General features: G+C 41.2%; 1 protein-coding gene across 1 annotated transcript in view; it reads left to right on the top strand.

Moving 5' to 3' along the window:
- SORCS3 (sortilin related VPS10 domain containing receptor 3) overlaps positions 1 to 13,495 on the top strand; it is a gene marked incomplete at its 5' end in the record, with an annotated part of 521,132 nt that overhangs the window by 431,780 nt on the left and 75,857 nt on the right. Inside the window, 3 exons of the mRNA XM_079794297.1 lie at positions 1,390 to 1,492; positions 6,919 to 6,995; positions 10,174 to 10,265. Of these exons, the coding sequence (XP_079650423.1) occupies positions 1,390 to 1,492; positions 6,919 to 6,995; positions 10,174 to 10,265 (272 nt within the window). The remainder of the gene's footprint in view (positions 1 to 1,389; positions 1,493 to 6,918; positions 6,996 to 10,173; positions 10,266 to 13,495) is intronic.

Raw genomic sequence — 13,495 nt, forward strand, 5'->3', positions numbered from 1 at the left:
TGGAAAGTTCAGTTGAACATCAGAGGCTTTTACTGAGAAAATACTATATGATCTAATTCTTAGTAAGATGAAGAAATGTATAAAAGAAAGTGCCTGTGTTCCAGGGTCCCAGACAGCTCAGTAAAGGCAACACACCTTTATCTGAAGCTGATATGATACAGTTTGATAAGGGTTTGGTGGAGGTCAAGGTAAGCAAAGTCCAGGAAAGGTCAGGCTGCTATGTCCACCTGGAGAAAAAAATCTACCAGGATTCCTAGGGTTCCAGCTGTATGGGATGCTGCGGTAGGAGTTATGGAGGTCAGGATGTGTAGGATGCTATTTTCTGCCCTCAGGTGCTACAACTCTAGGTGGGGAGGGAAGACAGATAATTAACAGTGATATTCACCACCCTCAGTGCCATCTTAAAGAGGACCTGTGTGAGAATTCACCTAAGGCCCCAGAAATGGTTATGTTTCTCCTTAGCAAAAAAGTTCCTTTTGCCACTTATTTAAAAGGTTTATTATCCACTTAATCATATTGTAGACATTATTTTGAAAACTAGAGATATAATGGTAACCCGGGCAAACATGGACTTTCCCCTTTTGTAGTATCTGTCCAACTCCATTTTTTTTTGCTTGGGGGTACTAGGAAGTTCAAAGACAATGCTTACCTATCTCTAAAAACTGGTCACAGCAAGACCCTCCCAAAACAAACAAACAAAAACCTTATTCATAGCTTCATGGTATTTCCTTAACCTAATTTTCTACTTTTTGCAATTTTGTCATTTTCATATTTCTTTTTATTTTGTAAATATAATACATCCCTATAAATACTCTTAAAATATACCCAAATAGGGGCAAATAACTAAATGAATAATGAACACAAACATGTGTTTTAGATAATGACTTCAAATCTTTGAAGTAAAAGTCAGTGAAATTATAAGCAAGAACCAAATACATAAAGACAGAAACAGGGATTGTCTGGTTGAAGAAGAGGGACAGGACCTGAGACTTATCTCACTCAGCTCCCCGTTTTCACCCTTCCCAGCGGGATCTCTCAGAGGAGCAGAGTGTGATGGTCAGCATCAGACGTGGGAAAAGGCCATTACCATCCTGGGAAAGACATGGTCAGGGAGGCTTCAGTGAGCCAACCATGAACTGGATCTTGATGGATGGGATGGGGTGAGGAAGAGAGGGGGCAGCATAAAGGGTGATGGGAGCGGGGCCAGGTTCTCAGGGCAGCTTCTGATGTGAATGTATTGGCGATCTCAGGTAAAGATGACTTCTTCCCAAACCTAAGTGTGTGACTCAATCCAATCCTTGCTGTTACTGGAAACCTAAGATCTGGTGAGGCAGGGGTGTCTGTCAGGAGCTTCCTGGAATAAAGATCTTTCCTTCTTTTTCCTCTTAGCCCTTCTGTTCCTTACACCTGCACTTGCAGACCTCTGAGAATCCATATTCCTCTGGAAGGATCTCCAGCAAGGCGACAGCTCCAGGACTTGTGGTGGCTACAGGTAAGGAAGACATTCCCTGGGCATCTTCCTCACTGGGAGCTGCTGGATATCTTTATAACCTCTGGATTCATTTGAGCATCAGATGGAAACTACTAGGATGCGCACTCTCCCCAGGAAGTAGGCAGGATACCTGGATCCCCAAGCTCATTCTCATAACCCAGGAGAAAAACTCCACATGCTTGTAACTTCTAGGCTAGTGTGACATCCACAGTCACAGAGCAGTCCCGTGTGCTTAGCAAGTAGCCAGAGTTCCTCTCAAAATAAACTGACTGGTCAGAGAGGTTATTTGTAACTAGAGGCCCGTTGCATGAAGATTTGTGCAATAGGCCTTCCTTCCCCTGGCTGCCGGCAACAGTTTTCCTCTGGCACCCGGGACCCAGGCCTTCGCTTCCTCCTCTTCAGTCTTCAGTCTTCAGTCTTCGCTTGGGCCAGAGCCTTCAGTCTTCACTCCCCACCTGTGTATGCAAATTAACCCTCCATCTTTGTTGGGTTAATTTGCATACTCACTCCTGATTGGCTGGTGGGTGTCGTGGAGGTACAGTCAATTTGAATCTTTTTTATTAGTGTAGATAGGGAATTCTCACTTGAAGAAAATGTGACCTTTGAACTTCCTAGTTCAAATGCAAGTTGGGCTAGTTCTCCCTTTACAGGGAGGATTCTTCAGGAAGGGTTTCACCCCAGAGCTCTTTTTAATCCTAAGGTCTCTGGTATATGTAAAGGTTTGTTTACACACGATTAATCACTTGGCTGAGAGCCTGGGGAAGAGGGAGGAAAACTTAAGGTTGCATTGTTAGAACCACTGTCCTCTGAACATCAATCAGAAATGAGGATAAAGAAACTCCGAAATGAAAATGAAAGTCTCTGGGGGAAGGTGCTCTGATTAGCATGCCTTTGATTTACATACACCTTTTCAGGAATACATTGATGGCATAAAGCAAGGCAGGCTTCTAATCTTAGGAGCTAGAGCTCTGGTGGTGGGCAGCTCTTTACTAATGAAAGCAGATAAACTCACAGTGACTTTCTGAGATGGCACATTCTGTTCTTTCCCATCAACCCGAAGCTCCATCCCTACACTTACTGCTCTCCTAGACAAGGCTTCAATGCCCAAACCTCCAACTGTGTGAACTTTAAATGCCACCAGTGCCCAAACTCTCTAATCAGACTGACAACTAGCGTCGCCTTCTGGCATTTCAGTCAACTTCTCTCAACCTCATAAGGTGGGGACCCACCACGTTTAACACCACTGGCCTCAGAGAGCTCAGGACAGTGAGAGATGAGGGAAGGCTCTGTTGCCATTCTCCTGGCTTAGGAAGTGATGGCCACACTCTGTAATGCATGGAGGTATCCCTCCCAACTCTGGGACTGCTATACTCTCTGTCTCACTCAAGGTCTGCAGGAGGGTTTGGACACGAGTAGAAGCAACACTGGGAAACTATAATCCCTAATAAAAGTTAATGTTATTTAAATGTGTAGCCAGACTCTGTTCTGTGTGGCTTCCCTACCCTGAGCTTGAATGTTTTCATTGGCAAAGTGGGAATAATAGCAGTGCCATAATAGAATTGAATAGGAGTAAATGAAGCCCTTGATTTAAAGTGCTCAGAACAGTGCCTAGGACATATTGAATCCTGGATACATGTTACCTATTATCATCATTAATATTCCAGAAGTTAAAACCACTGTTTTTGCAACAGAAGAGGATGATTTCCTCATCTCCTTTCATAGAATCCATAAAGTAATCATACAGATTTGTATACACGGAATGAAGGAGTAATACCTGTTAGCCCTATTGTCCTGCTTTGCAGGCTGAGCTCTGACCATTGTTAGCCTGTGAATGTGGCTTAGTTCTTTAACCCCTGGGCTTTGCTTTTCTCATCTATAAAACAGGGATGTTTTCTATCCTGTGATGGCATTTAAGAATTAGAGATAGAAGAGTATGTCTACAAGACCCAGCAAAGTGCTCAGAGCATAGTGGTAGTTGTTATTACTTGTGACCAACATGGGCCTCTAAATTAGTCTAATGCTAGGGCTTTATAAATGAGTAAGCCTGCAGACATTAAAGATTTGGTTGTTATTTTTATCCATAGATATATATCAGAATTGACTAACGTATTTTGCTCTTCCATTTTTAACTCTTGTAACTTTCCATGGCTTTTTGCCGGACTGTGGGATATTGGAGGGATATAACATAGCTGACAAGATCTTGATGAAGGCGACCTAGATCACTGACATGACTCCTCATACCCAGCTTCTCCTTATCCTGCTTGCTAACTCTCCCTCCCAAGTAATTTGCTATAAAAATAATTATGAAGTTAGCCAAGGGTTTCTTCGGTGGCCTGCATGGAGCCTGTCTCTCCAGGGCCCTTTCCTCCATCCGAGCATTTCTCCTGCTTTCAAGTGTTAGTGACCCGGGGCTCTCTCCCCGCCACTCCTACTACTCACTGCCTCTTCCCATCACTCACTGAGATGTGGTCTCAGGGAAGCTGCATACCCCGAAGAAAGTATGCCCCAGGATTCATCTCTAATTTCTCTTGAGACCATCAGAAGACAGGTGGAATTCCAGTCTAGAGAGTTTGGCAATTGCTTTTAGCAAGCAGAAACACTAGAGTTCTTACCATTGTGGTTTCAAGCTAGTACTCGAGACCTCACATCCTCACCGTGGCTTGCAGTGTGCAAAGTACTTTCCTGGCCTTTGTTACACAAGGACCCTATGGTGTAGAGAAGGCTATTACTCTTCTCAATTACTGTTGAAGAGAGTGAGGACAAGGGGGAAGAAGTGGTGTGCCCACGCCCACATTCCCTCTGGCTCCAAGACTAGTCTGTCAAGTAACCATTCAGCCAGACCTAGCCCAAGCCCCTTCACCTACCAGCTCCACAGTACCGGGGGCTCCCTGCCATGCCTCCTATAAACTCTGAATGTTCAAACCCTAGTGTTGTCTCTCCGAGGAGGCACTTTCCCTCCCTGCAGTGGTTTGTAAACTCTGCTTCCTCCTTCTCTGAGCTCTAAATTGCTTGGGGGAGGCATCATGATGGTGAGAGAAGCATCTCTAACTCCAGAGACTCCAAAATATCATCTATCTATCTATCTATCTATCTATCTATCTATCTATCTATCTATCTTTCACCTTTCTTTCCCAAGTTTTTAAGGAATAGAAAAAGGTAACCCTGGAGGAACTGGGGAGTAAACAAGTTGTTTAGAGCTGCCAGAACGTACGGTGGCAAACCTCCATGAATTGGCAGCTATGCTATTGGTGAGAGAAGCTCCCTGTTCTCCATCTCACACCTCCTTCCTCCCACCTGCCACACCACTTAAGTGGGGAACAGTGACACCTCCCAACCTGGCCAATGGCTGGCCGCTGTGATAACCTTTTCACGTCCATTCTAACCAGTGAGACCCATTATTCAAATCTTCCTTCTCTGACACCATAACCCAGACTCTTCCTGTCAGAGATTTCCCATGGGACCACTTAGGGACTGAACCTGCTCAAATATAAGATCACCCTGGAAACACTCTCTGTGTCCCTCCAGCTGGGAATTGACTTTTTGGTCCCTGGGATCAGCAGCATTTCTTTCAGGGTTCCTTTCAATTGGCAGAAGATAGTTCCAAAAACAGACTTTATTTTAGCCTTGGATTCTCACCACTGCAAAGACTCCACAATCAATTTTATTTGAGCTTTGAAAGAGAGGCTGAGGATGTTGGCAGAACAAGTTTTGGAAGAGGGTAAGAGGTGATGAGACATATCCTAAAAGCCCATGACAGAGATGGCAGATTCTGACTCTCTCTCTCTCTCTCTCTTCTTTCTCTCTCCCACTCTACTACTCTCTCCCCCCTCCTATTCTCTCCCCCTCTTTCTCCCTCTATCCCACCCACCCTTGGAAGACATTGCTAACCAATCACCACACTCTATTCTGTTTACATCAAATATGACTTCAGAATCCTATTAATTCTATGATCTAGGCAACCATTGCCAAGCAAACCATTCTCTGCCCCATCCTTCTTATCATCTGTATCTTCCAAAACCTGTATCTGGAGAATGGGATTCCAAATTCAGGATAGATATCCCAAGAGCTGCCTGCCATGCCCCCCCACCCCCAATTACAGTTGCACCTCCTGCCTGAGCCCTGAGCCCTGAGCCCTAGGGTTATTTTTGGAAGCCTGAGAGTCAAAACAACTGGTCTAGCTGTGTGCTCCTGATGCTGACGGGAGCTTGACAAGCTGGAGTCTGACTTTAATTTCTTATTTTGAAACATTAAATGTCAGAAACTCAATTAACATTTTCATTATTGCATTTTTATTGTGTTCTTATTTAGGCTACAGATGTGTGGGAGCCAACATTCCCTTCCTGCTTTTTTAAAAGAAAAAACATCAGTCAAAATGATACATTCTTACATGTTTAGGGTACTTTCCTGGTTCTTAATACCTCCCCAAATGCACATCAGCCTTGGAACACGATTCAATCATGTATCTACTCATTCATTCATTCATTCATTCCACAATTAATATTGAGCAACTAACTACTACATTTGGGACACTATTTTAAGCTCTGTGGAGGATGGAGTGTCCATTGGGGACACTTGGAAAATACAAATATACTAGAACATCACCATCATTTTCTTTTATAATAAATATAACCACAAAGTGATGAAGTATAAGAGGAAGAAAAAGAAGGTGAGAGAAAAAGAAAGAAGGGATAGAGGCAGTAAGTGTGGTCAGTCTAGGCATGGTGACTGCTTTACCCGCCATGCTTGATGGTCATGGTCTGCTAAATATAGTTGTCTTATTCTGAGCACTCTATAATTTAGGATACATCATCTATGCTATTGGTTCAGCTGCCTGTCACTCCAAGAGACATGTTGACAAGTTAAAGTAGAAAACACATATACAGGCCCACATATGGATACACACACACACACACACACACACACACATAAACACATACACACACACACACATATCTTTCTGATTATATATATGGAGGAAGGTGTTCTTGGCCCAGCTACTTAATAAATGTCTACTCTTCCACTCTTTGCCACCTTCAGGGAATACCTGTTGAGACAATTTTTAAGAAATTATTAGTGTACAGCAAGCATGTCAAACTTGTGGTCGAGGCATGCAGCCTGCCGGCTGCAGTTTGACATGCTTGGTATACAGGATGAATAGTTCAAGAGATCCAAACTAATTAGTATTCAGCCTTTGAGAGTTTACCATTTAAAGACTTATTCCTGTCACATTGTTTACTTTTTTCTCATATTGGGTTTATCTTCCTGTTGGGTTTTTGATATGACACCAAGAAAGAAAGTATACTAATAAACCTAAATATCACTTGGAAAACCTTTACTCACTCTTCCCCTCTCCCCTCTCCCCTAACGCCAAGCCCTCATAATCTGTCAACTGCCTGACTCTTTCAAATACTCTGCTTATGTTTCAGGCAACATTGGCCCGGAGCTCTCATATACTGATATCAGTGTGTTCATCTCTTCTGATGGGGGCAACACGTGGAGACAGGTAACTGGGAGATTTGGGGACAGGGAAGAGGCATTTTGGGCAATCTCTGCCAAACTATCACCTTCCTATAGATTTTCAGGTTCATTTGGACTTTGTGGTTGCAAAGAAATGGAAACAGCTGTTCAGTTTGGTCAATTGGGCCAGCAGATTAGATGGTCAATGGGGTCAAATGGGAAGGCCACTGGGCAGGGAATAGGAGGAACTGGAATTTTCTCAATTCCTTCATTCTTTTATCCAGCAATATGATTGGAACAGTCACTAGATGTGATGTACTATGCTGGTTGCTAGGGATGCAACCAATAAAATGTTTCTATCATTAATGTGCCATGGAATCTTCTTGGCAAAGAGGTCTCTTCACCTTTCTGTTTGTTTCTTTACCTGCAAGGTGAAGGGGATAGACTATTAAACCAGCAAAGCCATGGAAGTCTGTGGTTAAGTATTGTGTAGGTCCAGCCATAAGTGAGTGTAAAAAGCTTCATAGATACATGGATACATGAAAAAATAATTCAGTTGTACAAACATTTGGAGCAGTGCTGTCCAATATAACTTCAGCAGTGATAGAAATGTTCTGTATCTGTGCTGTCCCATGTGGTTACTGAGCACTTGAAATGTGGCGAGTGTGATAGAGAAACTGAATTTTGAATTTTGTTTTAATCAATCTAAATTCGAATAGTCTCATGCGGCTACTCTATTGGACAACACAGATTTATGCCATGTCAACTAGGTGTCAAGTACAAAACCGAGAAAGCAGTTGAATATTTCAGATTTCTTTTCTCAAGGAGCTCAGAATTACGTAGAGGAAATGAGCTCATACCTAACTAAAGCTTAGGGTGATGTTTCAGTGGCATTGTTAGCACATAGAGGAAGAAAAGGAACCTGGGGAAACTGGGAAAGACTTTATAAGATGAGCTGACATTTTACTAAGTCTTAAACGTAAGAAGAATTCTACCTGGGAAGGAAATGGGAAGAGCATAGGATATCTTTTCTTAAAAATATTTGTTTTAAATTTCTTTATTGATTACAGTGTTACATATGTGTCCTTATTTCCCCCATTACCCCCCCTATCCCTCCCTCCTCATGCCCTCACCCCCCTGTTGTCTGTGTCCATTGGTTAGGCTTATATGCATGCATACAAGTCCTTTGGTTGATTTCTCCCCCTTACCCCACCCTCCCCCTACCTTCCCTCTGAGGTTTAATGGTCTGATCAATATTTCTCTGTGTCTGGATCTATTTTTTTTCATCAGTTTATGTTGTTCATTATATTCCATAAATGAGTGAGATCATGTGATATTTATCTTTCTCTGCCTGGCTTATTTCACTTAGCATAATGCTCTCTCATGCTATTTAAAAAAAAATAATTTCAGAGAGGAAGTGAGAGGGAGAGAGAGGGAAGCATCAGTGATGAGAGAGAATCATTGATAAGCTGCCTCCTGCACACCCCACACTGGGGATTGAGCCTGCAACCCAGGCATATGCCCTGACTAGGAATCGAACCATGACCTCCTGGTTCATAGGTGACACTGAGCCATGCCAGCCAGGAGGATTATATTAATGATAGTGAAGTCACCATATGAAATCTAGTTGGATAAGTTCTTGTTTTGAACCCTTAGTAAAGATTATCATCACTGTCACCAACATCATCACCACCACCCCCATTGCCACCACTGTTACCACTACCATTGTCCAAAAATTTTACCAAGGACCTACTAGACACAACCAAGTAGTTCAAAGCATACAACAAGGCCATAATCAGGTGAATAATGAACAGACACATAAATGAAAACATACCTTCAAAATATAAGATAACCTATTATAAGTACCCAATGAGGATAAAAGCTGTGATGCAAACTCTTCTAGTATAGAAACTCCAAAAACACAAGCCATTGACCCTCCAAATGAAGGAATAGCTCACTCACCCAAGTGGTAACTGCAACAGTCTGCCCTTGTGCTGTCGCTACTTTGACATTCTTTCCTCTTTCCCAGGTTCAGAGTTTTTGTTTATATCTGAAATATAAATGATTCTTCCTTATGTTCTTTGTGCATTAAAATTCACTATTAGTATGGACATTTTTCTTTCCTTAAAACCCAAATATGGGAATGAAAACCAATTGAGGTTTGTCCTGAGAATCCACTTTTTCTTTTCCCTATAGTGTTTCCTGGGCCATATGTATAAGAGGCTCATTCCTCCTAGTACCTCCCTTCTGAATCTGCCTATTCCTCCTTACATCTTCTGGTACTTCTCACTTAACTCACCTCCCAACCTCTCCATCCAGGCTACAAGAAGCATCATTAGTGCTTAAAAGTTAAAGGAATTCCCCAATTCCACTTTTCTCTGGAAGATTTCCAGTAGGAGGTTGATTCTCTGCTGGAGAGATGTGGTTTTTTCCCCCATTTCAGGTTGGGGATTTGAAAGTCATATATACCAGAAGCATTGCGAAATGTGGGATTAGGTTAAAAAATCTCTTAACTAAGAGCCTTGCATTATAGCAGATGCATAGTAAATGCCTATGTAGATGGATGGATCATGGAATGAGTGAACGAATGGATGGATAAATAGGTGATAGAAAATGGATAAATCAAATAATGAATTACTTTAGGTCCCCAGGAGTAAGATGTTTCCATGAGCATTTATTTTAAAGATCCCTAAGCACCAAACTTAGGTCTTTATCCATCTTGCAGGGAAACCTAGGAGGTGGTGGCTAAGTGTAAGAACTCAGTCATCATAATTTCTAAAGAAAAGTATTTTATCTTCCTAGATAATTATAAACAGCACTATAAGACACAGAGCACTTATAAATTAGCCAACATCTGCATAGTTGAGGAGGAAGAGAGAACTGAATAGTAACCTACTGAAATAAAGATGGGGAAGCTTTTTGAGTCATATTTTCCTTAGGAATATCCAGTGGAGCATGCATGGTGTTGCCTCCTTTTCTTGTAGCACACTGGCTCACAGTGCTAGTGGAAAGAGCCATCGGAAAGCCATTTCCTTAGTCTAGGGAGAGTTATTAGTTCTCTGCAAGCCCATTTCCTCACCTGTTAAACGGGGTTGATAGTACGTGCCAAATTGCCTGAGAGGGTTGTTGGAAGAAGAAACAATATATGTGAAAAACTTGTAAACGGTGAAGCACTGTGCAAATGTAAGGTATTGCTATGATTGTTATTGTTGTTGTTGTTCCAGATCTTTGATGAAGAGTACAATGTCTGGTTCCTAGACTGGGGTGGCGCCCTCGTGGCCATGAAACACACACCTCTGCCAGTCAGGCATTTGTGGTAAGAACAGCTCCCTACCTTGTTCATGAGCAGGAAGGATTGGAACAAATTACTCTGCATGGTTTTGTGCCCATTCACCCATTTCCTCAATCATGTATTCATCCATCCATCTACTTAATATACATTACATCCTCTAACTCTTAGGTGGTAGTAGTAGTAAGCCAGATAATTTAGGTGGGGAAATATGATGTATAGAGTGGGATGGTAGGAATAGGCGCTCGGAAAAGGCAAAAAAGAGCAGGAATGACTTCTGAGTTCAAACAGACAAGATTAAGAATCCAAAATATGTGAGATGGAAATTGCTTCAAGAAGAATGTTAGTGCATGTAGCAAATACTAAGTTCAGATCTAGATAATTTGGGTTTGAGATGTCTATAAATATTCAAGCAGAGATGATCATTCGCTGTCAGATTTATGCATCTGAAAATCAGGCCGGAGGTCTGGGCTAACACTCTAGATTTGGAGTTGTTTAGCCATTAGTTGGTAGGTAAAGCCATGGAGGTGGGGTCAGTTTCTCAGGAGAATGGATACAACAAGGAGAGACCAAGGACTCCTATGGAACACTGTTGAACACTAACGTGCAGAGCGGAAGAAGAAATTATTGAACAGACTAAGAAGAAATAGCCAAAAAAGATAAAAACCCAGAAGAAATATTCTTCAACATGCTGAAAGAAGAGGTGATCAATAGCTCTAAGTTTTATAATCAGATATATCAGTTATGGAGTAAAAAACTATCTAGGATTACGGAATATAAGATATCATTGGTGATCTGTGTCAGTACATTCAAGAGAGGTGGAGATAAAAGGTAGATCGCAATAGATTTATGAATGAATGAATTAATGAATGAATGAATGATAAGCAATGGGGTAACAGAGTGTAGATAATTCTTTTTAAGAAAGTATATTATGGAAGTTGAGATACATACATACACACACAGTGAGGACAAATAGCTGAGTGAGGATATATTATGATGATGATGATGCTGTTAATGATGATGATGCTGTTGTTTGCTTTTGTTTGGGGAAGGGGTTTGGTAAGTCTCATGTGTGTTTATATCCTGAAGGGAAAGAATTTCAAGTGCAGCTAAGTGAACATATGAGCGTGAATATTTGGTGGTAGAGAGTATGTTATCTAGAGTGCAGTTGGGATCAGGTTACTGATGAGCTGGAAGGTGGACTCTGGCTTAAATACCAGGCCCATGATTTGTAGAGTAAGAGTTTTTAGAGACTTTTACTGAGAAGTATTAGATTGTAATTAGGAAACAGCATAGGATCCCCAGATGCCAAATCTAAGTGTTAGCCACCTTGGCAAGGGTTTAAGAAGGTTTCTCTCCATCTAGCCATTTATTAAGTTAAACCATATGAAATTGCCATTTTTGTAAGTCAAAATGGAGAAATATTATCAATTTCTTAGAGCTCAGCCCAGCATGAAGTAAAATGATTACACCTACCACTATATCTTCTTAGAGAGAGATTATGACAATACATTTTAAACTGATACATGGAGCCATTTGCAAAAAAAAAATGCTCTACCAACTCAAGAATGAGCTTGTAAAAGTTCCCAGTATAATTGTTTATCATCCTTTTACTGCTGATCGTATACTTTTTGGGTAGTATCAGAGGAGTGGAAATAGGTGGTTTTAATAATAGTCAGCAATTACTGAAGGATTATTACATTCCTGACTCTGTCCTAAAACTTTACATGAATTATCTGAGTTACTTCTGGAAACAACCCTATGTATTGGGTACTCTTTTTATCACATATTTATAGTGGCATTGAAATGCAGACATATTAAATACCTTGCTCAAGGCTACACAGTTAGTACTGGCAGCAGTAAGTTGGGTCTCTGTAAGGATGCTCTTCTGTTTTAATCACTAATTTCCCAGATACTTTAATGAGTACACAGAGGCTTGTCACATGGCCCTGCCTTCTGGAAGATGATAGTCAAAGAGTTTTGATAGTGCACATATCACCACAAATCAAAGCAATGCCTGCTAAAGGGTGTTGGATGTATATATTGCTGGAATCCTGAAGGAGTCTGATATGAAAGGGGATTTCATGAAGCAGGTAGCATGAGGGCTGATCCTTAAAAAAAGGATGCTGGGAGTAGGAAGAATGATGGGAGGCAAGTTAAAGGAAGGGAAAACTTGACCAAAGCCAGGAATTCAGAAAATGTTGGGAGTGTTCAGAAGACTCTATTCTGTAGGAACCAAGAATGGAAGTAAGTAAGTAAGGTTGGATAGGACTATGAAGAGCTTAAATGCCAGTTTAAGGGGTTCCATGTTGAACCTGTAGGTAATTTCCTCCCACTATGAAGACTTATCTCTCCTGTGGAGGAGAGAGCTCTCTCTATTTTGGCTGAGTAGGACGTGTACTTTCAGAGACAACAGCTTGACTATTAAAACAAGTTTGTTTGTTTGTTAACCCAGAAAAGCAATGTTTCTCAGCCCCTATCATGATGTTTTAAGAACCTGCATCTAAATCTCAGTTAGAGAATTGATAAGTGTTCCCTGGACAGATATAGATGGACAGATTTTGTCCACTTAAGTCCTAGGAGAAGAGGGTGGCAACCCCATCTTACACTTGAGCATCACCCTCCTGCTCTTCTCCATCATTATAGTAGGAACCTAGGATTTACATAATGGTGGGTTTGTAGAGCCTTTTGCACAAACGTTTTCTTGTTTTAAGGGAATAAGAAGTTTGTGGTGGTGTTGTCCTGTTGTTTCCTTTTGGTGATAGAAGAGGAGAAGATATTTGGCCTGAAAGAAGAGTATGGAGCAGATGAACTAGAAAGAGTTTGGGCTTTGTCGAATCTTAACATCCTCACATCTGACCCTGCAGTCTGTTCTGCAACAGTTTCTCCAGGGACCTGATCATTTTCAGATGGAGTACTTTTCTGGAAATTTCTGGAAGGAAACCATCTTAAGTTGGGAAAATTATTTAATATTCTCTCAGGGATATGTAAGTAGGATCAAATCATGCCTTTCAAGTCATCAATACTAAGTTTGAGTTTCCTTTTATTCTGTGATGTATCTCTTCTGTTAGGTGAAAAATATTTATAAAGCTCAATAAAAATAAACCGCATTCCCATTGAATTACCTCTTGTAATAATAATGATAGTACCACTCTCCAATTGTTTGCCTACTCCAACTTACACAGGATAAAAAATGATTTTTCAAACTAAGCTTTTGAGATAGGATTTTCTTCATATAAAGGACATTGACACTGTCA

Source organism: Cnephaeus nilssonii, assembly GCF_951640355.1.
Source record: "Cnephaeus nilssonii genome assembly, chromosome: 16".
Lineage (NCBI taxonomy): Eukaryota > Metazoa > Chordata > Mammalia > Chiroptera > Vespertilionidae > Cnephaeus > Cnephaeus nilssonii.